This window comes from Psammomys obesus, unplaced genomic scaffold (assembly GCF_907164565.1).
Source record: "Psammomys obesus unplaced genomic scaffold, mPsaObe1.curated_primary_1811, whole genome shotgun sequence".
Taxonomy (NCBI): domain Eukaryota; kingdom Metazoa; phylum Chordata; class Mammalia; order Rodentia; family Muridae; genus Psammomys; species Psammomys obesus.
The window spans coordinates 6473518-6498310 of record NW_026596057.1 but is presented as its reverse complement, the minus strand read 5'-3'; the positions used below and the strand labels follow the sequence as shown (position 1 = coordinate 6498310).

General features: G+C 37.0%; 1 protein-coding gene across 2 annotated transcripts in view; it reads left to right on the top strand.

Moving 5' to 3' along the window:
- Kifap3 (kinesin associated protein 3) overlaps positions 1-24793 on the top strand; it is a 135840-nt gene that overhangs the window by 6417 nt on the left and 104630 nt on the right. For both annotated transcript variants that reach the window (XM_055624497.1, XM_055624498.1), the window contains exons 2-8: positions 3384-3515; positions 7522-7676; positions 10563-10618; positions 11136-11277; positions 17971-18070; positions 20308-20432; positions 22368-22466. In XM_055624497.1, the coding sequence (XP_055480472.1) occupies positions 3384-3515; positions 7522-7676; positions 10563-10618; positions 11136-11277; positions 17971-18070; positions 20308-20432; positions 22368-22466 (809 nt within the window). The remainder of the gene's footprint in view (positions 1-3383; positions 3516-7521; positions 7677-10562; positions 10619-11135; positions 11278-17970; positions 18071-20307; positions 20433-22367; positions 22467-24793) is intronic.

Here is a 24793-nt window from a genome sequence, read left to right as displayed (position 1 = left end):
AAGAAAGAAAGAAAGAAAGAAAGAAAGAAAGAAAGAAAGAAAGAAAGGAAAGAAAGAGAAAGAGAGAGAAAGAAAAAAGAGAAAGGAAGGAAGGAAAGAAGTTCAGCATTTATGATAAAATTATTCATATTTAAAATAGAAATAGAAAATTTATTGAGGTACATCTATTGTGAAAACAGTTTTAGGGACTGAGAATTGGCTCAGCAGTGAAGATTTCATGATGTTCTTGCAGAGGACTCCAGTTGAGTGTTCAGTGCCCATGTGGTGGCTCATAACTGTCTATAACTCCAATTACAAGAGACCCACTACCCTCTTCTGGTCTCCACAGGCTTCAGACACATACATAGACAAGTACAAACAGTCAGACACATAAAATATAACATTTTTCTGACAAAAATAGGGCTCAAAATTACTCACAGCAAATTCTACCAGACTTTCAAAGATGATCTCCAATCAATCCTTTTAAATTTTCCAAAAGAAAAGGAAAGAAAGAAAGAAAGAAAAAAGACCAAAGAAACACTCCCAAACTACTCTTACATACCCAAACTAAGTAAAGACACAACAAAAACAAACAAACAAAAAAAACTACAGGCCAGTATACACAATGATTCTATATGTTAAAAATCTCATTAAAATACTTACAGACTTAATATGGGCATATATCCAAAAGATTATATGCCAGGACCAAAATGGCTTTACCTCGAAAAAGCAAGGATGGTTCAACATAACTTTATGTAATAAATTAAATAAACTTAAATATATCATTATCTCAATAGTTACAGAAAAACCTTTAACAATATCTAGCATGCCTTTATGGTAAATGCCTTAGAGAAAGAAGGACTTGAAGAAACATACCTCAGCATAATGAAAGCTATATATGAGAAACTTGCAGCTCACAATATCCTAAATAAAGCAAACTGAAATCAGGAATGAGGCTGTGCTATCAGTTATCCCAATCCCTTTTCAGTATACTGCTCAATGTGCTTCCTGGAGCAGGATTCAAGAAAAGGAAAGTAAAGGGATGCAAGTAAGATAACAAGAAGTAAACTATTATTAAGAGATATCAAAAGTTTCATCAGAAATCTTCTAGAAACAATCAACAATATCAGCAAAGTGTCAGGATAAAGAATCCATTTACAAAAATTAATAGCTTTTCTATATGCGAACAACAAATATACAAAGAAAGAAATTATGGACATACTCACTTTCCCAATAACTCCAAAGAAAAGAAAATATCTCGGAATGTACTTAACCAAGAAGATGAAGGACTTTTAAAATGAAAAGTTTAAATTTCTAAAGAAAGATATTGAGAGTGAGTTGTTGAAGTCTCCCATTATTAATGTGTGGGAATCTACATGTAGTTTAAGTTTTATTGATGTTTCTTTGAGAAAGACACTAGAAAATAGAACAACATCTCATGCTCATGGATTGGTACAATTAATATTGTGAAAATGACTGTACCAAAAGCTATTTGAAAGATTCAATGCAATCTCTATCAAGATTCCATGTCATTCTTTACATTCGCATATGCACGTGCGCACACACACACACACACACACACACACACACACACATACACACACGGGAAACAAACAAACAAAAAACATTTACTAAAATTCATTTGCAACCTTAAAAAGCCCTGGATAACCAATGCAATATTGAGCAAAAAGAACAGTGCTGGAGGGATTAATATTACAGATTAATTATTTATTATTGTAATTAATTATTACAGCACAGAGCCATCTAATAAATCCAACACAGTGCCAGCATAAAAACAGACATGTAGACCAGTGGGACAAAACAGAAGACCCAAACATGAGTACAGTATAAGTAACTATAACCACATAGTATATGACAAAAATGCCAAAATCGCACACTGGAGAAAAAAATAGGTTCAACAAGTGATGCTAGGAAAACTGTATGTCTACGTGTATAAAAATGAAATTAGACCCATGTCTGTGACCTTGCACAAAAACTAACTTCAAGTGGATCAAGGGCCTAAATATGAAACCTGGAACACTGAAAGTGCTAGAAGAAACTGTATGCAGTACCTTATGTGATATGGGTGTAAGAAAGGACTTTCTGAATAGGATTTCATTTACAAGGCCAACATTTGACAAGAGGGGCTTTATAAAGCTAAAGTTTCTTCACTGTTAAGGAAACAATTGAGTGAAGAGGAAGTTCTCAGAATGGGAGAGAATCTTTGCCAGCTACCCAAAGAGGATTAATATCCAGAATATATAGAGAACTCAAAAACTCAGGGTAAAACAAAACAAAAAACAAACAAACGAAAAAACATGACCCATTCAAAAGGTGAGCTATGCAAAAAGCTTACCTGGGTAAGATGCTCAATCATCATTCAGAAGGGCAAACAGGATAGATATCAGAAGTGGGAAAAAACAGGGAACAGGACAGGAGCCTTCCACAGAGGAACTCTAAAAGACTCTACTGATCAGGGTATCAAAGCAGATGCTGATACTCAGCCAAACTTTGGGCAGAGTGCAGGGAATCTTATGAAAGAAGGGGAAAATAGAAAGACCTGGAAAGGACAGGAGCTCTACAAGGAAACCAACAGAACCAAAAAAATCTGGGCCCAGGGGTCTTTGCAGAGACTGATACTCCAATCAAGGACCGTGCATGGATATAACCTAGAACCCCTGCACAGATGTAGCCCATGACAGCTCAGTGTCCAAGTGGGTTCCCTAGTAAGGGGAGCAGGGACTGTCTCTGACATAAACTGAGTGGCTGGCTCCCTGATTAGAGAGCAGCCTTACCAGGCCACAGAAGACAGTGCAGCCACTCCTGATGAGACCTGATAGGTTAGGGTCAGATAGAAGGGGAGGAGGACTCTCCCCTTTCAGTGGAGTGGGGGAAGGGCATGGGAGGAGGTAAGGGAGGGAGGGTAGAAGAAGAGAAGGTGGGACTGGGAGGAGACAAGGGAGTGGGCTACAGCTGGAATCCAAAGTGAATAAATTGTAATAAAAAAGAAAAAAAAGAGGGCTATAGGTCTGAACAAAGAATTCTTATAAGAAGAAATAAAAATGACTAAGAAATATCTCAAAAAAAAAAAAAGTTCATCATCTCCACCAATCAGGGAAATCCAAATTAAAACAACTCTGCAAAGACATCCTAATTATAAGTGTTTCACTTACTTGCTTTTAAACATGGTTCTTTGTGTAAATCCATATTTTTTCAAGGAAACACTGCTCATGATGGTACTTTTCTGCTGGGCCAGGAAATACAAACTTGTCCCAGGCTCTGAGGAAATGTAATTAGGCAGTATATGCTAATCTAGCCCTCATGTTTTAGATGTGGAAACTGGGTAAAATGATGGCTGTTCTGTGAGATTTTAATCTGTTTTTTTTTTTTTTAAATTTTTGTAGGAAAGTTAAAGGGGGGAATATTGATGTACATCCATCAGAAAAAGCTCTCATTGTTCAGTATGAAGTGGAAGCTACCATTCTTGGAGAAATGGGGGATCCCATGTTGGGAGAACGAAAGGAATGCCAAAAAATGTAAGTTTTCTTCATTTGTATACATTTTGAAAATGGGACTTTATATAACCTTTATACAAATGATATTATTTTAATCTTCATAGATAACAAATGGTTATAGCATCCTTCTAGACATACTTCATCTTAGTCAAGGAAGGATTGCATTAAACTATATAAATATGGAATATATTCTACAGGAAGTAAAATTTTTGTAATGTTAACTGAAATTCATCACAAAAGGTACGTTTATATCGGACTTTTTGCTTCATTGACAAATGTCGAGTCTTAGAAAACCCTGTATTCTTACTTTCATAGAACTGCTGGGAGTGGAGTGATGTTAAGGTGTTCCCACGTGAGGCCCAGATCTTGAATTAGCCCTAAAAAACAACCTAGTCCTCTGAAAAATGTTAGTAACGTGGAAGCTCTTCCTGAGATTGCTCTTAGATCTAGTGCCCTACTTACTTTCCTTCTTGGTTTTGAGGGAGTCCCTAGGGAACTGTCCTTTTTTTTTTTTTTTTTTTCACTATTCTGAAGTTTTGCTGATAATTATCTTACCTTCCTTCTATAAGTTTATGGTAATAGAAAAAAGATTTGCTATCGCTTAGTGTTCTCCCTCGATCCTCCTCCAGCTGGATACAACATTGATTTGGTAACTGCTTAGCACTACCGATGCCACGTTCTGTTGGAACTGAGTGTGCTCGGGCTGCCGAGTACACGTGCGATAGAACTGCGTTAAGTGTGTAGCACTGACTCTGTTCCTTACGTGGTCTGGGGATGATTCTTCTCCCCACAAGGATCATTGTTTCCCATGGAGATCTTTTAAGTTGTCATTATAAGATAGCCACATTGGCATCTAAGAGGTGGAGTCCAAGTACTTTGCACATGATTGGCCCCTAGAAGAAAGACTTACTCAGCCTGAATTTCAGTGATGCTATGGAGAGAAGCCCTGGCTTGTTCCTCTTTTTCTTGTCCTCATTGGTTTTCCATTGGGATCAGAAGGGACTTATATTAATGACATTAATGACTCGTACTAAAGATACAGAGTTTTCTAGACCATGTGTGAATGTTCACCCTGTGGGCCAGCTCACTCTTATATTCTTTTCTCAGCTTTGTTTTTTTCTGTTTCTCATTGCTTGCCTGAGAATATGCAACTTGAACACTAATGAAAATCTCTTGAAATTTCATTAGAGGATTTCTTAGAGGAAAGCTGTCTTTAACTTTATAGTTTCATAACCTACACTTCAGGAGAAGAATTTAATTTTTAGTACTAAGGGATACGCTCACTAGCCAAAGGTGTGTCACACTCACTTGCAAAAGGCACGAACCAAAAAACACTACCAAAAGGAAAATGTGTTAAGAGGTTTTGTGAAGAAGAGGAAATCTATGTAGATTAAGGTAAGTATGATATAAGCTGCCATTAAATTGGGGAAGTCAGTAATGGCCTAAATCCACAAGCCTACTATCTCAGCCTCTTATATCACTCAAAGAAATGATATAAGCCATTCTCAACGAAGTTCAACTTTTTGAAGATTTCATTTTGAGAAGCTAATGGTTATGGTGTAGAAATCAACACATGATATTTTGTTAGTTTTTAGTAGACGTTGGGTGCCTAACGAAAAGTACATATGCTGATTAAAAACAGTCAAGTCTGAAAGACTCTGGCTAGAGCCTCTCTAGACGGGGAGACCCCACTTCCCAAGAATCAGCGAGACCAGCCTTCGGATGCAAGCCGCAAGAGGTTTATTTCGATACACGGGTACCCGGGGCGACAAAGCCTTTCGGAAGACCTGCGCGCCCCTCGGTTGGGGTGACGGGTTTTTATAGGGTTAGGGAGCAAGAAGCACATTTACAGAAGCGAGAAGCATAGTTACGGGGATCTGATTGGGGGATTTGAACAAAGCCATAGTTAGGTTACGTATTTGGAGCAGGGAAGGCGGGAAAGCAGATGTGGGCTAAGTCACGTAGCCGGTTTAGAGAAGGCGGGAAAGACTCCCGGCTCTTATCTTAGGTGTCCCGATTGTTTCAGGCGCCCAACCGCAGATACCTTGTGGTTGGACACCTGTCCTGCCCTGCCTCTGACCCTGTATTGCTTGTAAAATAGTGTTGCCAGCATTATGCTAGGGCTTTTTATTTTTCCAAAGTCATTTTCAAAAAAAAGAATCATTTTTTTCTCCAGTTTCCTTTTAATAGAGGTGAGATTTGGGAGACTATGCACTAAAACCAGAATTGTTTGAGTTAATGCAGGTTGAACTGGATTGCTAATACATGTGGTGATAGAAAATAGAAGAGATTTAAAGTCCTGTGTATTTTAAAACAGACGAGAATCAACACACCCATTATAATGGCTAAGGCCCACTGGCAACAGCAGATACTGACAAGAATGTAGTGACAGGAATTCTCAGTCATAGCTTGTAATATAAAATGTATACAATATTATAAAATGCATACATTTTATATTAACCTAACATAGGGTCACATAATATCCAGTAATTGCATTTTTAGATTCTCACTGAAATGTATCAGAAACTTATGTCTACACAAAAGTCTATACATATATATTTATAGAAACTTTATCTAAAATAGCCAACAATTGAAAGCAAGCTAAATATTACGTCATAGTGAATAGATCAACTATAGTACCTTTATATCTTAAAGCATTATCCAAAAATGAAAAGAAATGACAAAAAGGCACAGAGGGGACCTTACATGCATATTGGTAACCAAAAGACATCAATCTGGAAAGTGTACATACTCTACAGTTCCAGCTCTCTGACATAATGGAGGAGGCAAAACCATAAGCATAATGAAGGAGTTAGAGATTCCCATGGTTAGAGGATGGGGCATTTTTAGAGCAATGCAACTTTTTTGTATGACACTATAATGATTGATACATATATTTATAAAAACTCATAGAACACACAGTAGGTGCTAATATGAACTATGGCTCTCAGTTAATAATTAGCTGTATCAGTATTAGTTACTACCTACATTAGGGTTTACTCTTTTTGTATTCTGTGAGTTTTGATAAAATAATAAATACTCCACACAGATACAAGATGTTAACTATAGAAATACACAGTGGAAACTGGAAAAGAGGTGAACATGTAATGTGTACTGTGTGAACACTTTTTCTAGGAAACTAATCTACTCCAAAAGCCTGATAGAAATTAAAAGACATGCTTAGTCAGTTTCCTTTTGTTTTGTTTGGGATAAACTCTCATTGTATAACCTAGGCTAATCTTGAGCTCAGGGTTCTTCCACTTCAGGGTCCCTCCCAAGTGCTGGAATTGAGTTTTCCCATCATGCCCAGCTGTTAATGTAGTTTCTTTTGTGTCTCTTCTGTGTCAGATTTGTTAACACACATTTTCTGGTTTGGTTTTGTTTGTTTGTTTGGGATTTTTTTTTTTTTTTGGTTAAAATTAAACACTAAGATGTCCTTTGGGGGCTATTTCCATGGACCATCCTTGCTATATGTGCATAGGAGGATTTACTTGACAATCCTGATTTTCTGTTTTCATAGTTCTTTCTCATGCCATGAATCCATATAAACAGGACATTCTATTCCTCTGCACCGTCTTAAGACTCCTAGTGACTGTTCTGGGCTCATTTTAAGAGGAAGGAAGGCCAGAGTACCTCAGAGTATATAGCACTTCCTAGCAGGTACCAGGTCTTGGGTTCCAGTCCCAGCACTTCAAGTAAAGAAAAACTAGGAAATCTCATATTTAAGTATAAATTATATAATTTGTAGCAGTATGTATTCATATTCCGTAAGAAGTAAAGACTGTGTTTTATATCAGAAGTACTGCTTCAAAACAGGACTTCTGAATATCATATCCAGAAAGTCTTAAAAGATTTAAGTTGCTTTGAATTTATATAAGCCTGATTATATCTAAATTTTCTTTTAATAAGATTCGATGGTAAGATAGGTATAAACTCTATGTATAATTACAAATTATCTTAAAACAGTATTATTGATCTGTCATGCACTTTTATAATGTCTGAATTGGAAATTCGGATGTGCTTGCAGCATTCGTCTGAAGAGTCTCAATGCTAACACAGACATAACCTCTCTGGCCCGGAAGGTGATTGAAGAATGTAAACTCATTCATCCTTCAAAGCTAAATGAGGTAGAACAGCTTTTGTACTATCTACAAAACCGCCGTGATTCATTGTCAGGAAAAGGTAAGCAGAAGGAGTCTGGAATTTAAAATGCAACACCAAGGGTATGTGACTGTAGTCTTCAAAAATATTATGTGTACTTTGTAAATGTATATGTAATATAGTATATTCTTGTATAAAAATAAAGAGTTATGAAAACTGTATTTATTTTTGGTGGTGAGTGAGTTCTTAGCACAGCTAGGATAAACAGACAGATACATTTGTTTCCTACATTGGAGGTTTTATGCTTCTACATGCACTGGTCAGACTTTATTTCACTGTATGTGCATATGTACACATTAGCTGAAATAAGGGGATAAGTTTGTCATAATGATTGTAGGCCAATAAAAGGCACATTTAGGGCAGGAAATATCTTCTCTGTTCTATAGTTAGAACAGCCTTATAGTTTCTCAATTTACTATTTATACACAATTTATAATTTGAGTGAACTTTTTTTATATACCTATATTTATTTTTATTTTTATTATTAGCTACATTTTATTAACTCTGTATCCCAGCTGTATCCCATTCCCTCATTCCCTCCCAATCCCACCCTCCTTCCCTCATCTCCTCCCTGCCCCTTTCAAAGTCCACTGATAGGGGAGGACCTCCTCCCCTTTCATCTGACCCTGTTTTATCAGGTATCTTCAGGACTGACTGCAAAATCCTCCTCTGTGGCCTAGCAGGGCTGTGCCTCCCTTGGGGGGTGGGGAGGTCAAAGAGCCCACCATTGAGTTCAGAACCTGGAAACAACCCAGATGTCCATCAACAGAAGAATGAGTACAGAAATTGTGATATTTTTACACAGTGGAATACTACTCAGCAAAAACGAGGAAATCATGAAATTTGCAGGCAAATGGTGGGATCTAGAAAAGATCATTCTGAGTGAGGTATCCCAGAAGGAGAAAGACACACATGATATATACTCACTTATTTAGACTTACAAGATATGATAAACATAATGAAATCTATACACCTAAAGAAGATAAACAAGAGAGAAGGCCCGGGGTAAGATTATCAGTCCTCACTTAAAAGACAAATGGGGTGGGCATTGAATGTAGGGAAAAACAAGTAACAGGACAGGAGCCTACCACAGAGGGCCTCTGAAAGACTCTAGTTAGAAGTGTATCAAAGCAGATACTGAGACTCATAGCCAAACCTTCAGCAGAGGGCAGGGAATCATATGAAAGAAGGGGGAGTTATTATGAGCTGGAGAGGACAGGAGCTCCACAGGGACCAAATATATCTGGGCACAGGGATCTTATATGAGACTGTTTCTCCAACCAAGAACCATGTATGGATATAACCTGGAACCTCGAGGCTCAAATGTAGTCCGTGGTAGCTCAGTAACCAAGTGGGTTTCCCTAGTAAGAGGAACAGAGACTATTTTTTACTTCAGTGAACTTTTTAAGTGTTTCAAATGTTAATATACATATGATACATATCTCATGCTTTAGATGATTCTAGGATATTACTCTCATGAATTTTTCCTAGAAAAGTATGATTTTTTTTCCTGTCTTCAATTCCCTTATAAAAGAACTGTACCATTAATGTTTTAGAACTCAGAAAATGAAGATATTTTCAAATAAAAATGAAAACACTGTGTGAATGGATTAGCGAATGTTTAGTGATTAGAATACACTCTATGAAAAAAAGAAATGTGAAAAATATCCATTATACATGGATAAATTAATTCAAGTCAATATTATTCTTTCTGTACACTAGTAGTTGAAGATATATGTTTTACTGTCTCTTAAAACTATGCTTATCTAAATTATTTATGGTTTTTTTTGTAACTTTTTATACCTTGATAATTTAAAGCCAGAATCCTCATCCTAATGAGATGGAAAGAGAACTGTAGTACATTATAACACTGTGATCCATCACCTTAAGTGATTTCTTTTTCTTTGCTTATCAAAACTACTCTTACAATAAATTATCTGTATGAGACAGAATTTAGCTGGTGGTGATGTGTCCTTGCCTCTCATACTGCTCCTGAAAGTAGTAAGGGCTAATTACTCTTCAGTTCACTCTTTGTTTATGTCTCCTTGGGAGAACAGCCTTCCTAACATTTTTATTGTCAAGAGCATGTTTCTCATTTCCCATCAGTCATACCACATCACAGTATTTCTTTTTATTAGCATGTACTAATTGCATGTATTAATTGTATAAAGCTGTGGTTTGCATTATGACAGTTTGATACATGAATGTAGAACCCATATTTATCTCTAGCCTCCTTTCATAACTCTTTGCCAATTCCCTTCTTGCCAAGTAGTCTTCAGTATAAGTTAGGTCTCTTTTATGTTTATTTATTTTCTAATTACACATTCTTCTGATACATTTATATTTGATTTAATGCATTGTTTCTTTTTAGAATATGAGAATGTGTTTTAAACTGAATAGTATAGTAAGGGGCCCAAAATTGTGTGTAATAACTTTGAATGCCTCCTTGGGTATAAATGAAGATTAAGTTGATGTAAATATCAAATATTTACCTTTTAATTTATGCCCTTTATTTTTCTTTTCAGACAAAAATCATTCACTCTTCTTTACTTCAGCTTATGATTTATCTAGTATTTCATACTCTTCATGTGTTAACTTTAGTTTTCATATAATTTGTTTTTGTGTTACTCATACTATTTTCTTTATCTTGTTCATTTACCTATTCCTATCTTAAATGAATATAAGTTCTGTCATAGATTTTATTAATTTATGTTTTTTTGGTAGCATCATTAGAACAAATATTTTTACATGGAAATATTTTATGCACTGAGAAAAATTTCATGAAATGTTTAGTTTTATATCCCCAGCTTAGGCACCATTAAAACTCAACTACTAAAAATAATTACTTCCAAACCCTTAAAACCTAATTCTCAGAGCTTTTTTTTTTTTTTTTTAATCTTTTTACAGAAAAGAAAGAAAAATCAAGCAAGCCTAAAGATCCACCTCCTTTTGAAGGGATGGAGGTAAGACTGTATGAATTCTGTTCTGGTAAACAAAAGACTGCAGATATCATCTTTACCTTCAGTAACACACATGGCCATCCATGTTGGTCAGATGTGGATTTTAAATGATTCAGTTTAGAGATATCCGAAAAAGCCAAAAACCAATTGATAAAAACCAAAAATTAAAACATAATTTTAATTTTATTAAAATAAGTGGAAAAAATGTTGTGAACATTTTTAATTAAGTTTCAAAATATTTAATCTTTTATAGTAGGTTCAAAGAACTTTGTGTTACATTTACACAAAGTTACATCCAGAGACAAATTTTAGAGTTTATATATGTTTCATTTGATTGTTCTTATAGTTTTGTATTAACATATAGCTTCATATGCAAAGGCCTAAAGTTTCTATCTACAAAAAGATGGCTATTGTCAGTTCTTTTGGTTACTATGGTAAGTAATCTGATCACAAGATTGTCATCCAGCTGACAGCGAGTGTGTCCATGAGAGCTGCTGAATGCTTCCCACCTCTGTTTCAGATTGACGAGGTGGCCAACATCAATGACATGGACGAGTACATTGAACTATTGTATGAAGATATTCCAGACAAGGTTCGGGGTTCTGCCTTGATCCTGCAGCTGGCTCGAAATCCCGATAACTTGGAAGAGCTACTGCTAAACGGTGATTTCTCTTTCTAAATATTAAAAACAGAAAAATCATATAAAACAAGCCTACCCTTAAATTTTGTACTCAGATCTTAAATATTTTATGTATGGAAATGCACATATATATGTTCTCATGTCGAAAATGTTTAGTTCCGAATTTTAATTCTTTTTTTTTTCTATGTATTAGGAATATTTTCAATCTATTACTTATCTTCCACTATTTCCACTCTTATTTCACCGTGCTTTTTTTTTAATTTCACGTGTGTTTTTGAATTTCATGAGTTTCTCTTGAAACCAGCATAGTGTGGGATCACAATAGGTTCTTTATAATTGGTGTGTTTAGTCTGGTCAATATTGATGTTAGCTCAGAAGGTAGGTTTTGCCATTTTGTGTTTGCTATGAATGACAAGACTTTTAACATATTTATATATTTTTAAATTATGAACATTTTTATCATGATTCTTAACCTCTTTTCTATTCCTGCTTTCTTATATTATTGTTTTCTTCTATACTAGGTGTTTTCCAGTTTATTATTTTAAGCTAATTTTCTATAATTATTTTTTTCTGAGTTATCTTAGTGATTCTCTGACATTACAATTGACAGTTTCAAACATTCTCATTCAAATTACTACCAACTTAATTTTAATAGTATACAGAATTTCATTCCAATACACCTATTTACTCTTTTCACTCCTCACTCCTTTTACTAACGTATTACTAATGACATATTTTTTACATATGTATGTGTGGGATATATGCATATCTATATGCATATTCACTAGTGCATGAGCACATATGTTCATATAAATAACATCCTCATGGGTGTGTAGAGGCCCAAGGCTGATACCAAGAGTCTTGACTAATCACTTCTGCCTTATTATTTGTCTACCAGTTGAAACCAAAGCTTGAGGAGATGGTCAGTCCAGCTAGTCAGCTTGTCCCAGTGATTTACCTTCTGAGCTCAGGAGTTACAGGCCTGGGGACTTTGCAGGGACCAATGCAGAAAGTGATCCGCGAAGAAGTGAGAGTGGAAACTCAGTCCAAACTGGCTTCATCAACCCGGATCAAACCTGGGGAGTCAGAAGTTCGTTGTCAGCATATTTAAAACACAGTACAATTTAGGAAAAAGTTTCCAGACAACACTCCCTCCCATTCCAAGTGCCCCATAAAGCTTAAGATGTAACTCCATAGAAACTCCTTTACTAAGTACATGTGACCAGGAGGATAGGTTCTATAGCTGAACGGCCTAGAATCGTGTGTGGTCTCTGAAATAGCGTAGAGGTCAGCAATACATGTGACATCTCCTTTAAGAATGGGTTCCATTAACTGGGAGACAAAGATTATGGTGTAGGGAGGGAAGAGTCTGGGGTAAACATTCTGGGGGAGATCTGTCTCTACAGATAGCCAGAAAGTCATCAGGTCCTTACAACATCCACCTCCGCCTTTCTGGGTGGAAAACAGATAGTACCTCCTCTGAGGAGAGGCCCCTGTATATTTAGCATTCCTGGATCCCTGGTGTTCTGTGAATGCAAGGACCTTTGTGCCCCCAACAGATAACAGGAATTCTTTTGTACTTTCTATGTGTCATTCTTCCTTGTGCATACCTCTGTGTGTTTTAATGTAAATCTGCTTATCAGCTTGTTGATGACCCTATGTAAACACAAAATTGCTCTTTTCTTTGAGCTTTCGGTTCTCTTGGCCTCTATTTTCTCAAGTCTGACCGTGACCATGACATGTTTAAGTGCTGATATCATTCAGTATGGCATACCTTTTTGATCTTCAGCAAACATGTAGTTTTTAGCTGTTATTTAATTAAATATTCACTTTGACCCTTTATATGTTTCTGGAACTTCCATCATGTATATGTTACTCTGTTTTGTTTGCCATACATCTTTGAGGGTCTGCTTATTTTGGCTTCCTTCTCTTTTCTTTAGACTGACTAATCTAAAATGTTTATATTAACTTTTTCTGTGTCATGTCTGCTGCTAAGAGTACCAGTGAATTTTTATTTTAGCTTTTGTACCCTTCAAGTACAGAGATCCTGTTTTTGTCTGTTCTATAGTTTGTGTCCTCTTGGTAAAACATTCTCATTCCTTGCATACGTACCTTTAAGTCTATAGAAACGATTTGCTTTAATTTCTATGTTCATGCATCTGTGTATGTGTCTGTGTATTTGAATGTGTGTACAGGTGTGCAGGTGTGAGTTTGGAGACCAGAAGAGGGTACCAGGTATCTCCCTCTTATCAACGCCAACCGATTCTTTGAGGCAAGGTCTCTACTTGAATGTGGGACACAGGTTTTCACAGGCTAAATTCCAGCAAACTTCAGGGATGCACCTGGTTTGTTTTTTTTTTTCTCCTTGGAGCTGTGCTTGAAGGTGTGTGAGCTGCCTGGTGGCTTGCTTGGGTGCTAGAATCTGAATTGTGATCCTCACGATTGCCAACCTGCCTCTCCAGCCCTTCCTTTAATTTTATGAATATAGTAATAGCATACTTAAAGTCTTTGTCTCATAAACTCAGTGTCTATGCTTTTTCATGGGCAGTCTCTAGTGATGACTTTATTATCTGAGCATGGGTCATACAGTTCTGTTTCTTTCTGTACTGAGTTGTTTTGTTAAAACAATATGTGGTAGCTCTGGGAATTAGATTCTTACTACCCAAGCCTTTCTATTAGACATTGTTTGTTTGCTTACTGAGTTTTTAAGAATTAAGTCTGCAAAGTTGGTATCCCTTGTAGTGTCACTGAAATCTGTAATCAGTTAGCTTATTGGTCAGCAATGATTGGGCAAAGATTTTTATTAAATGCCTGATAATAAGGTCTTGCCTTGCTGAAGACCACTTTCTATGTTAGGGTGTGTCCTAGGTATTGAAGCATTTCACATGTAAGACTCTGCTTTCCTCCTTATACACTGTTTCAGATTCAGTGAGAATTGACAGATTAGCAGCTTTGTAGGCCTTTTTGTGGTAGGCATACAACTGTTTACCTGTGTGTGGCTTTATAGAATATATTTGACCCCTTTAAAGCTTCTGAAGGTACCTGTAAAAGGAGAGTTTTCCTCCCTTTCCCAAGCTCCAGGAATATTGACTCATGAGAGTCAGTTATTATTTTACACATACCTAGGCCATAAAGCTAGGCTCTTCTCTGAGTAGCTCATAACGTAATAACCCATTTATATTAATCTGCATCCTGCCATGTGGCTGGTTACCTGGGCTCAGGCACCATGCATCCATCTTCCTTATATCTTGCCTGCTGAATCTCTTGTGCCTGGTTGTATCCCAGAATGCTTTTTGCCTCCTGGATGTCCCGCCTCCTATTTCCCGCCTAAGCTATAGGCCATCAGATATATTATTAACAGGTGTTACATCAGTACAGTACACAAGATACTCCTTCTACTGCTTTGCTTTAAAATTTTTTAGTAGCCTTTTGTTTTTTTTCCTTTAATTAATTATTATTATTACAATTTATTCCCTTTGTATCCTGGCTGTAGCCCCTTCCTTCATCTCCTCCCAGTCCCACCCTCCTTTTCTCTTCTCTCCCTGTCCCCCTTCCCTAGTCCACTGATAGGGGAGGTCCTTCTCTCCTTCTGTCTGACCCTAGTCTAACAGGTCTCATCAGGATTGGATGCTTTGTTTTCCTTTGTGGCCTGGCAAGGCTGCACAACTCCCCCATTGGGAGGTGATCAAAGAGCCAGCCACTGATTTCATGTTGACATGAACCTAGGGAACCTACTTGGAGACTGAGCTGCTATAGACTACATCTGAGCAAGGATTATAGGCCTTCTCCATGCATGGTCCTTGGTTGGAGTATCGGTCTCAGAAAAGACCCCTGTGCCCAGATTTTTGGTTCTGTTGCTCTCCTTGTGGAGCTCCTGTCCCCACCAGGTCTTTCTGTCTCCCCCTTCTTTCATAAGATTCCCTGCACTCTGACCAAAGTTTTGCTGTGAGTCTCAGCCTCTGCTTCAGTATCCTGATCAGTAGAGTCTTTCAGAGGTCCTCTGTGGTAGGCTCCTGTCCTGTTCCCTGTTTTCTCCTACTTCCAATATCTACCCCATTTGCCCTTCTGAATGAGGACTGAGCATCTTCCTCCTCCTTGCTTAGCTTCTTTAGGAATTCAGATTTTAGTATGTTTATTCTTTGTTATATGTCTAATACCCAATTATAAGTGATAGACACAGAAATTGTGGTACATTTACATAATGGAATACTACTCAGCAATTAAAAACAAAGAAATCAGGAAATTTGCAGGTGAATTGCTGGAACTAATAGCCTTTTATTAATCCTGCTCTCAAACTGTTAAGCCTGTCTTAACAGTGCTCCAGGTCAAGTAAATGGTAACCGAACATTCTCTGCACCCTGCAAACCCAGCTTTAAACAAACATCTTTTTGTATGAAGTCTGAGGGAAACTTCAGACTCTGCCCTCCTCAGCTCTTGCCAGTCCTCCACAGTGAGACAAGAAGTTCACATGTGACAGCACTCTCTGTTCTTAATGAAATTTCAGCACTTTTGCTTCCACAAATGCTCTGTGACCAATGATAAACACAAATTAACTTAATTCTTCATTTTTAAATAAAAGCTAACCCTGCAATTTACTTTTAAGATAGTGTCTCCCTACATAGCTTAGGCTGACTATAAATTCAGATTAGTGGCATGTGCTGCTATACAGATAACAATTTTGACATTTTTTTTAACCAGTTTGCTTGTTCTTATAGGAAAGAGTGGATTGTTTGATGTTTTCAGTCTGCTGTCCTACAAGTTACTTTCCCCAGAATTCACTTGTGTGATGGATGTAATGATGTCAATTGATGTTTCTTTATGTTGTTCAGTCCTTCGTTCCCATTAGTCCATGATCAGAACATGACTTTACCTGGGTACCCAAATTTCTTTTGTTATTGATCCAGTGTGCCTACTATGTCTTCATGGAAAGACACTGTTTTTTTTCCAGGGACTTTCTCCTTGCCAGGTACACTTCCCACATGGCAGTGGCTATGCCATGTTTTCTTTCTGTTCCATTGCTCTAGTTGCTAAGGTCCATAAATAATACTGTTGGTTATTGTGTAGTTTTACTTGCTCTCACTAGAGCTACTTCCCCAGGCTGTGTTCTACATCTCTTTAGTTTTAGTGGTCAGTTTTTGCTTTTTCCCCTTTTTTTTAAGGAGGTGGGAGTGGGAGGAGAATTTTTGCTGTTTTTGTCTTGTAATAGGCTCTCATGTGGCACAGATTGGTCCTGAAAGCATGTGTGGCTAAGGCTAGCCTATCTCCTGGCTTCACATTCTGATGTACAGTTTAGTTCATTTATAAGATAAATGATGCAATTTGCCTTTCTATTTTCTTCAAAATTCACTTTGCTGGTCTTGTACTGAAAGTATGCTTAAGTTATAACAAAAGTCTGCTGTGGTACACTGAGAAATATGGTTTACTTTGACTTATATTTATCAGCAGCTTTTAGGATTTGATAGATGGGGAAAAGTGAAGCCAGATTCCCTACTAAGTAGGACCTTTTGGACATTTGAGTGTGTACTGCCCATTTGCTTATTTGATTTTTCAGTAACTTTGGCCAAAACTTTCATTAGTCCAATGACCTACTCTGTGATTGTGATATTCTACTGACAAATATTTCAAATATTTCTTAATTTGTTAAAAAAACAATCAGAGCTTTAATTACTAAATTGATTAATACTAATGTAGGTAATTCTTATTTCATAATCCGAATAACCAGAAAGCAAAATAGGCTGAACATTTTATAGCCATAATAAATATTGATAATGTAGTCTGTTAAGTACAGTGAGTGGACAGAGTTGTCTCCATGCATGTGTGAGGGCCTGTGTGGTCCTCACCATCAGATGACCACACCCACACAAATCCTTTGGGGGAGTGGCAGCCCACTTTTAATTCCAGTGCAGGCACATAATTCCCACAGCAAGATATCTGACTAGAATAGACGTTCAGAGAGCTCTGGATTTAACTGAGAGACTCTGCCTCAATAAATACGGTGGCAGACATTTGAGGATGACCCCCTAGTATCAGCCTCTGGCCTCTACGTGAGTGTGTGCACGCACATGTGTAAAACACACATGTACCACAAACACATACTTCTCCAAAAAATAAAAACTCTTGCAACAACCTATTTTTAACTGACCTCATATTCACTTAATCTCTCCAAATATTCACTTATCATTTACTTAACTGTGCCGCCTTTTAACAGGTACTTATATACTTCCGGGGAGTTGTTTTCTGAGACTTCTATTTTGTTTATGTCTGTTAGTATGTGAAATAGAAATATTTTTTTCACATAAATTTTTACTAATTTACCTTTATGGAGCTAAGTTGACTAAACTGCCCATTTATATTCTGGGTATATTCTATTCTTTGTCCTAATAGAACAAATTGGAGGTTAAAGAAGAAGGCAAAGTAGTACAGGAGTGAAATTCCAAGCAGAAACAAGTCAGGATGGATAGCCATAGGTGGTCTTACTGTCACATTTATCTAAGTCACATCTGATTTCTTTGCTGCATACAAGTGTACATCAGGTGTTTTGAGTAAAAGTTACACTTCTAAATTAGCTTTCTGTATTGGAAAGAAACATCCTACTTTTTTGTCCCAGTTCCATCTTGATTTTGTTACTTATTCATAAGTAGACATTTAAAACCAAGCTCCCTTTATATCAAAGGCAAGGTAAAGGATCATATCCGTATGTCTCCTTTTATTTTAGAAACTGCCCTGGGTGCACTAGCAAGAGTCCTGAGAGAAGACTGGAAACAAAGTGTTGAGTTAGCTACAAACATCATTTATATCTTCTTTTGCTTTTCTAGGTAAGTATAGATTCTAAAATGACTAATAGACCTCTGTTGCTGTCTGCCTGGGTTAGTGTGTAGACCATTGGTTCTTCCAGTCTTTGTGCGTTTGTCTGTGCTCTGCTTCTCATTCCTAGCTCTTTACTCTGTTTTGCTTTCATTCAGTCTACACTTCCTGTGCCTACACACATGCACACGCACATGCGCACACACTCACATACATCCCGGTTGGCACACTCTTTGGAGTGCGATTATGAAGGTGGTGATCTCTGTTTGAATGCAGTGTCTGCTGTGTACTCACCGTGTACTCTTGGTTATTTTACTTAACCTCTCTGAGCCTCAGCTCCTTCCTGTATAAAATTTTCATTGTAATAGCTATGTTTTCTTCAGGTAGATTTTAGGATTAAGTAATTCAGAATTCAAATACTTAGGATAAAAGCCTGGTCCAGAGTAAGTACTCTTGTAGTTATACACACATGACCAGGCAAATACAAGAATATTTATTATACACGTAGTTATGTATTTACATTTTTATCAACTTAATACATACTTAGAGGATACAGCATAACAGCTTGATTAAATGTAACAGTATATAAATAATTAAATTAGAGTGATTGGCATTTCAACTCTGAAATGACCATTTCTTTGTATTGGGCATGTTTGAATTCTTCTTTCCCAGTTCTTTCCAAAGTATATATAATTGTTGTGAATTGTAGTCACCATACTGGCTATAAAATTAGAATTTGTTCCTCCTATGCTACTGTATGTTGGTTTTGGTACCCATTATCCAACTTCCCTTTATTCTCCCTGATTTTAACCCTTCCTAACCTCTAGAAGTCTCTAGTCTACTCTCTTTATATGAAGTCAACTCTTTCCCTGTGCATGTCTGAACAAGGACATATGACGTTTGATTTTCCTTGTTTGGCTTATTTAACTTAATATATTTCCCTCTAGGTATATTCATGTTTCTAATAAATTATGAAATTTTATTCTCTTAATGGTTAAATATAGTTTATTTACATGTATATGTTCTTTTTTTTCTTTATTAATTACACTTTATTCACTTTGTATCCCCCCTGTGGTTCCCTCCCTCCACCCGTCTCAATCCCTCCATTTCTCCACCCTCTGGATGCATGCCTCTCCCCAAGTCCACTGATAGGGGAGGTCTTCTTCTCCTTCCTTCTGATCCTTGTCAATTAGGTCTCATCAGGAGTGGCTGCATTGTCTTCTTCTGTGGCCTGGTAATGCTGCTTTCCCCTCAGGGGGAGGTAATTAAAGAGCAGGACAATCAGTCCATGTCAGAGATAGTCCCTGTTGCTATTACAATGGAACCCACTTGGATACTGAACTGCCATGGGCTACATCTGTGCAGGGGTCTTAGGTCATCTCCATGCATGGTCCTTGGTTGGAGTATCAGTCTCAGGAAAGACCCCTGTGCTCAGATTTTTTGGTTCTGTTGCTCTTTTTGTGGAGTTCCTGTCCTCTCCAGATCTTACTGTTTCCCACTTCTTTCCTAAGATTCCCTGCACTCTGCCCAAAGGTTGCCCATAAGTCTCAGCATCTGCATTGATAGTCTGCAGGGCAGAGCCTTTCAGAGGTCTTCTGTGTCAGGCTCCTGACTTGTTCCCTCTTTTCTCCTTCTGATGTCCAGCCTCTTTGCCTTTCTGGATAGGAATTGAGCATTTTAGCAAGAGTCCTCCCTCTTGATTAGTTTCTTTAGGTGTACAGATTTTAGTAGGTTTATCCTATATTATATGTCTATGTTCTTAATAATAATATTATTGAGATTTTATGAAAAATTTCTAGCCAATTAGATCTTAAAAATAAACCAATATCAGCAAAGAAATTTTATTGAATAAATATTTGAATAAATTATATAGCAAATATGTATATAATAAATAAAATGAGTACCTAGTATAATCATAGTGTTAGTTTTGTTAGACAATATTTCAGAATGTATTCTGAAACTATTTTAGTAGTTAATTTGGTGATTAATTACAAAAACTTGCATATTAATGTTATTTAAGGCAAGGGTAGCATTTTAACACATATGTAATCTTGTAATTTCAAGGTTTTATTTAAATTTAATTTTTTAAATTTATTTAAAAATTTATTATGCTGTCATTATATTCATTCATTGAAACGTGTGTCAGACTTACATTTTGTGTGGTTTATGGTAGTATGGGCCAAAACCAAAATTTATTTATAAACAAATGTACTCTTCTTTAATGTTTATTAAAAATTTTTCTTTAAAGCTTTTCTCATTTTCATGGACTCATCACTCATTATAAAATCGGAGCACTGTGTATGAATATCATTGATCATGAGTTAAAAAGACATGAGCTTTGGCAAGAAGAACTTTCTAAGAAGAAGAAAGCTGATATCCTTTCAGTGCCGTTTTGACCTGCTGCCTATGCTTAGTGCTTGGGATGGATAGGGTGCGTTTGTTCTTTCTTTTTTTTTTTTTTTTAATTCCTGTCATATTATTTGGAAATCGTGCAAGAATGTGTTGAAGGTAAAGACAGAGATTTTTAGAATTATTGGAATTATTAGAATAAATACAGTTTGACATAGACTTTTTGTCTGTTCCCCTTTGACCAGTTGGTGAGGTAGAGGAATGAAGCCAGCAGCAGTGGTGGCTAACTGAGTAAGAGTCCTCAAGTAACTGCACTGTATGTCCACTGTGAGCATGTGTGGTGAAGCATGGCTCGCACTGCTGCTTATACTTTTCCAAGCAAACTAACTTACACTCTGACTTCTCTATGAAGTTCAGTTTTTATAGTTAGGTGAAAAAATATTATTGTTAATACACATTTGAGAGATGTATAGAATGATAGAACCCGTGAGCGGAACCTTAGAAATTCTCTATTTAAGCATATCTTATGGTCTAAGAATTGTTTTGGGGGGTTCTTTAATGAACCCCTGAGCTTTCAAACACTGCCCATTGGCTTAAGGCATTTTGGGAGGATTGGTATTCTATTTAGTTTAGTGTTCCTTTGCTTTTTGAGCTATAGTCTACATTCAGATAACTTCTATCTCTTGATCTTAGTCTTTTATACTCAAGATATTCTCTTGAGCATGAAGTAATCTCATTTGAAGGTATTTATCATAGATAGTCTAGCTCAAAGATCCTTGACTCTTCATACCTATCTGAACATGAGATATTTCACAGATCAGTAAGCCGTTGTAGGCAATAGCATTGTTTGAATACAATGTTTATTTGTACCTTTTGGAAATGAAAACATCGTTTGTGTAGGAAAAATGAGAAAGAGAGGCAGACAGATTTAATCATAACTGGATGAGACTGATTTATTGGAACAGTGAGGGACCACAACTTTTCTTCAGGATGAAGACTGATTGCATTTAGAAGGGCTGAGGTCAGGTAGCTACCAGGAAGTTACAGGTACTTTTATTTTATTTTATTTTATTTTATTTTATTTTATTTTATTTTATTTTATTTTATTTTAGTGTGTGTGTGTGTGTGTGTGTATGTGGTTTGAATGGGAGCGGGGTAGGTAGTTTTTCATACCTAGGTATTGTCAGACTAGGACTAAGCTATTCTTTATAGCTAGGGGCTATTGCCCAGGAGCCTGACTTAATTGCTCTTGACCTGAGGCTATTACCCATTAAGTCCTGTTTGGGCAAGTGTGGTGCATTTCTTAACTCAGCTTTGTGGAACTATCAGGCCTTATTCTTTAGAATGTCCTTCCCCTGGTGTCTCTAACCTGAGCAAGTTGCTAAAAAGCTTTAGGTTAAATCTGCATATTTGAATATTTGAGAGTCTGCCTTAAACAGAGTCTATTAGTAGGTAACTACATCAGTTTCTGTAAGAAAGTACCTTTTGAATGGACCCACTTATAGTCTGTTGAAAGTTGCAGACTTGTCAACTTTCATATGATATTTGCATGTAAATTACTGAGAATCCAAGTATTTGGTAAAGTTCAAACATTTCTCATGCTAGGACTCCAAGGGAATTATGAGAGCTTTGGCTAACTTGTCCTGTTGTGCACAGTCTTGCAGCTAAGATTTTAGTTGATCTGTTGGAAGAGGAATGTAACTAAAGTTTCGGGCAGGCTTGGTAATGTATGCCTTTAACATAAGTACTCCAGGGGCAAAGGTAGATGGGTCTCTATGAATCTGAGGCCAGTTTAGTCTATATAATAAATGCCAGGTCAGCCAGAGCCACATAATGAAATGTGTCTAATAAATAATAATAATAATTTGCATATAAAACATAATAGCACTGTTCTCAAAGTAGTCTTCGTGCGTTCTCTTCACTTCCATTCATGCTTGTGATCCTTAACTTGGCTTTTACTTGATGAAGACCTTGAAAATCAAACCTTGAGAAAGGATTATGACAAAACCTTTAAAAAGTACCAGGGACTTGTGGTAAAACAAGAACAGCTGTTGAGAGGTATGAGCTCCTGAGCACTTCCTGAAACCTGACACTAGAAGAACTGATGTAAAATTTTAAAATATTTTTCATTTAATAAAGAATAAATTTTGTTTCTAAGATGTGTTGGTGTCACTTAAGATGCAAAGTCTTAAGATTTAGTCGAATGATAATAGACTTTGAGTATTAGAGTACTGGCTATAGTCAACTGTGAATTTTAGTTTAGTTCATTACTTATTTGATGAACTTTATACATGGAAAATGTTTGTACATGGATATTTTTTTATTCCCTGATAGTTCTTAGCTTTTCTAACTACACTGAATTTTTCAAGTTTTCCTATTGTTCTGTTTTGTTTGACATTGCTAAGGACAGAACCCAGGACTGCACTGCTAGGCAGGCATCCTACTGCTGAACTGTCTTCTCCAGCCTGGCGTAAAGATTGAAATCGAGCAGTTAAGTTCAGCCTATTGGAGAAGAAGCTAGCCACCTTTTCAATGTTCAGTGTTTAAAGATCCTAGAATATAGTAACTTTTACCTGGGTCAGCATATAAACCACAGTATATTAGGTTTTTAAAAATAATTGTTTTGTTAGAATTTTAAAACACTAAGTTGATTTTTGAACATGTAAAATATTAAGTTCTATTCATAACCAAAATATTTATGCAAATATTTTATGTTCTGTTTAAACAGTCTTATTGAGACATAATTGGTAGGTAATAAACTGTATGCTATTAAAATTCACTTGTTAAGTTTTAATTTATACAAATAATTACTGGATGGTGATCACATTCAGGTAGACATGTTTATCTCTACCCTAGCTGCCTTGTATATGTATTGTCTGTTCTTCGTTTTTCCTTCCCCTCCTTCTCTAGTAGTTTACTGGTATAAGTGGAATTATACAGTATCTTGTTTGGTCAGTATAATACATCATGTTGTTGTATTTATCAGTATTTTTCCCTTTTAATTATCCATTGATAATCCTCTGTATTCTCTTGTTTATAGTCATTTGGAATCTTTCCAGTTTTGGGCATTTGCTGTCCTCCTTTGAACAGTCATCTGTAGGCCTTGTAGCAAGCAATGTTTAGCTTCACAGAAGACTACTACTACACAGACATGGTCTTCCTGCAGTCCCTCTACCTAATGCTCCCACCATTAGTGTATAAAAGTCTGACATTATTTTACCAAAAAAAAGACTGATAGTCTCAGTATCTGTTTTGAACTGTTGCTGGGTCGAGCCTCTCAGAGGACAACTCTGGTAGCTCCTGTCTGCAAGCACATCAGAGTATCCTTAATAGTGATAGGGGCTGGCTTTCTTCCATGGGTGGGTCTTAGGGTTGGCCCACATTGGTTGGACATTCCCTCAATCTCTGCTCTATCTATTCTATCTTTGTCCCTGCAGGTCTTGTAGGTAGGATAGGCTTCACGTGGACCCACTAGTTAGGGGAGTGTGGGATATTACTGACATGGACTATGTTGCCTGCTTTTTTATCACTTCCCCCTGATGGGATTCCTCTACCAAGCCACAGGGGAGGAAGATGAACTCAGTCCTCAGTTCTCATGTGACTAGATGAGGGGGGGATGCTGAGTAGAGGGGGTCCTGTATTCTGAATAATAGGGGAGGGGAGATGCAGGAGGGAGGGTGGGACTGGAGGAGAGGAGAAAGGGGCCTATGACCAAGATGTAAATTGAATTAATAAAATTTTAACAAAAAGGCTGATAGGAGCTGGGTGGTGGTACACACCTTAAATCCCAGCATTTGGGAGGCAGGCAGGGATATACAGAGAAACCCTGTCTTAGAGAGAGAGGTCAGGGGGGAGGGGAGAGAGAGAAGACTTTTGTTCTGTTCCTAACCTCAGTTGGATCCTAAATATACATGTGCCAACTGTCCTGCACTCCTTACTCAGCGGAGAGTTTATAGAGCTCCAGAGTTCTCTTTGTATAGCTTCCCTTCTCCAGTGCTCTTTTCTGTTAATTTGGCTTCCATCAGGCCCTTCAGTTCATCCCCTTGCTTAGAGACTTGTTGGGCTCTGCCTGGCTTCTTTCTTGTGTGGTGATGTGGAAACTTTGCCTAGACAGCCTTCCAGGCAGTCACATGACTATTTCCTTTGTTTCTTACCTCTCAGAGATTACTATTCTTCGTTGTTTAATGTCTAGTATTGTGAAAACCTTAGTTGATTTTTTTTATTTGTTTCTATGACAGTTTAAAATGAATCCCCACTCTAATGAAGTTGTTCAAAGTGACTCTCTGAAAGCCATGGTAGTTATACTCTCACAGTTCTGAAGGCTAGCAGGCCAAAGTCACGGGGGTAGCAAGACCGTGTTTCTTCTGTTGGTTCTAGAGGGAGTG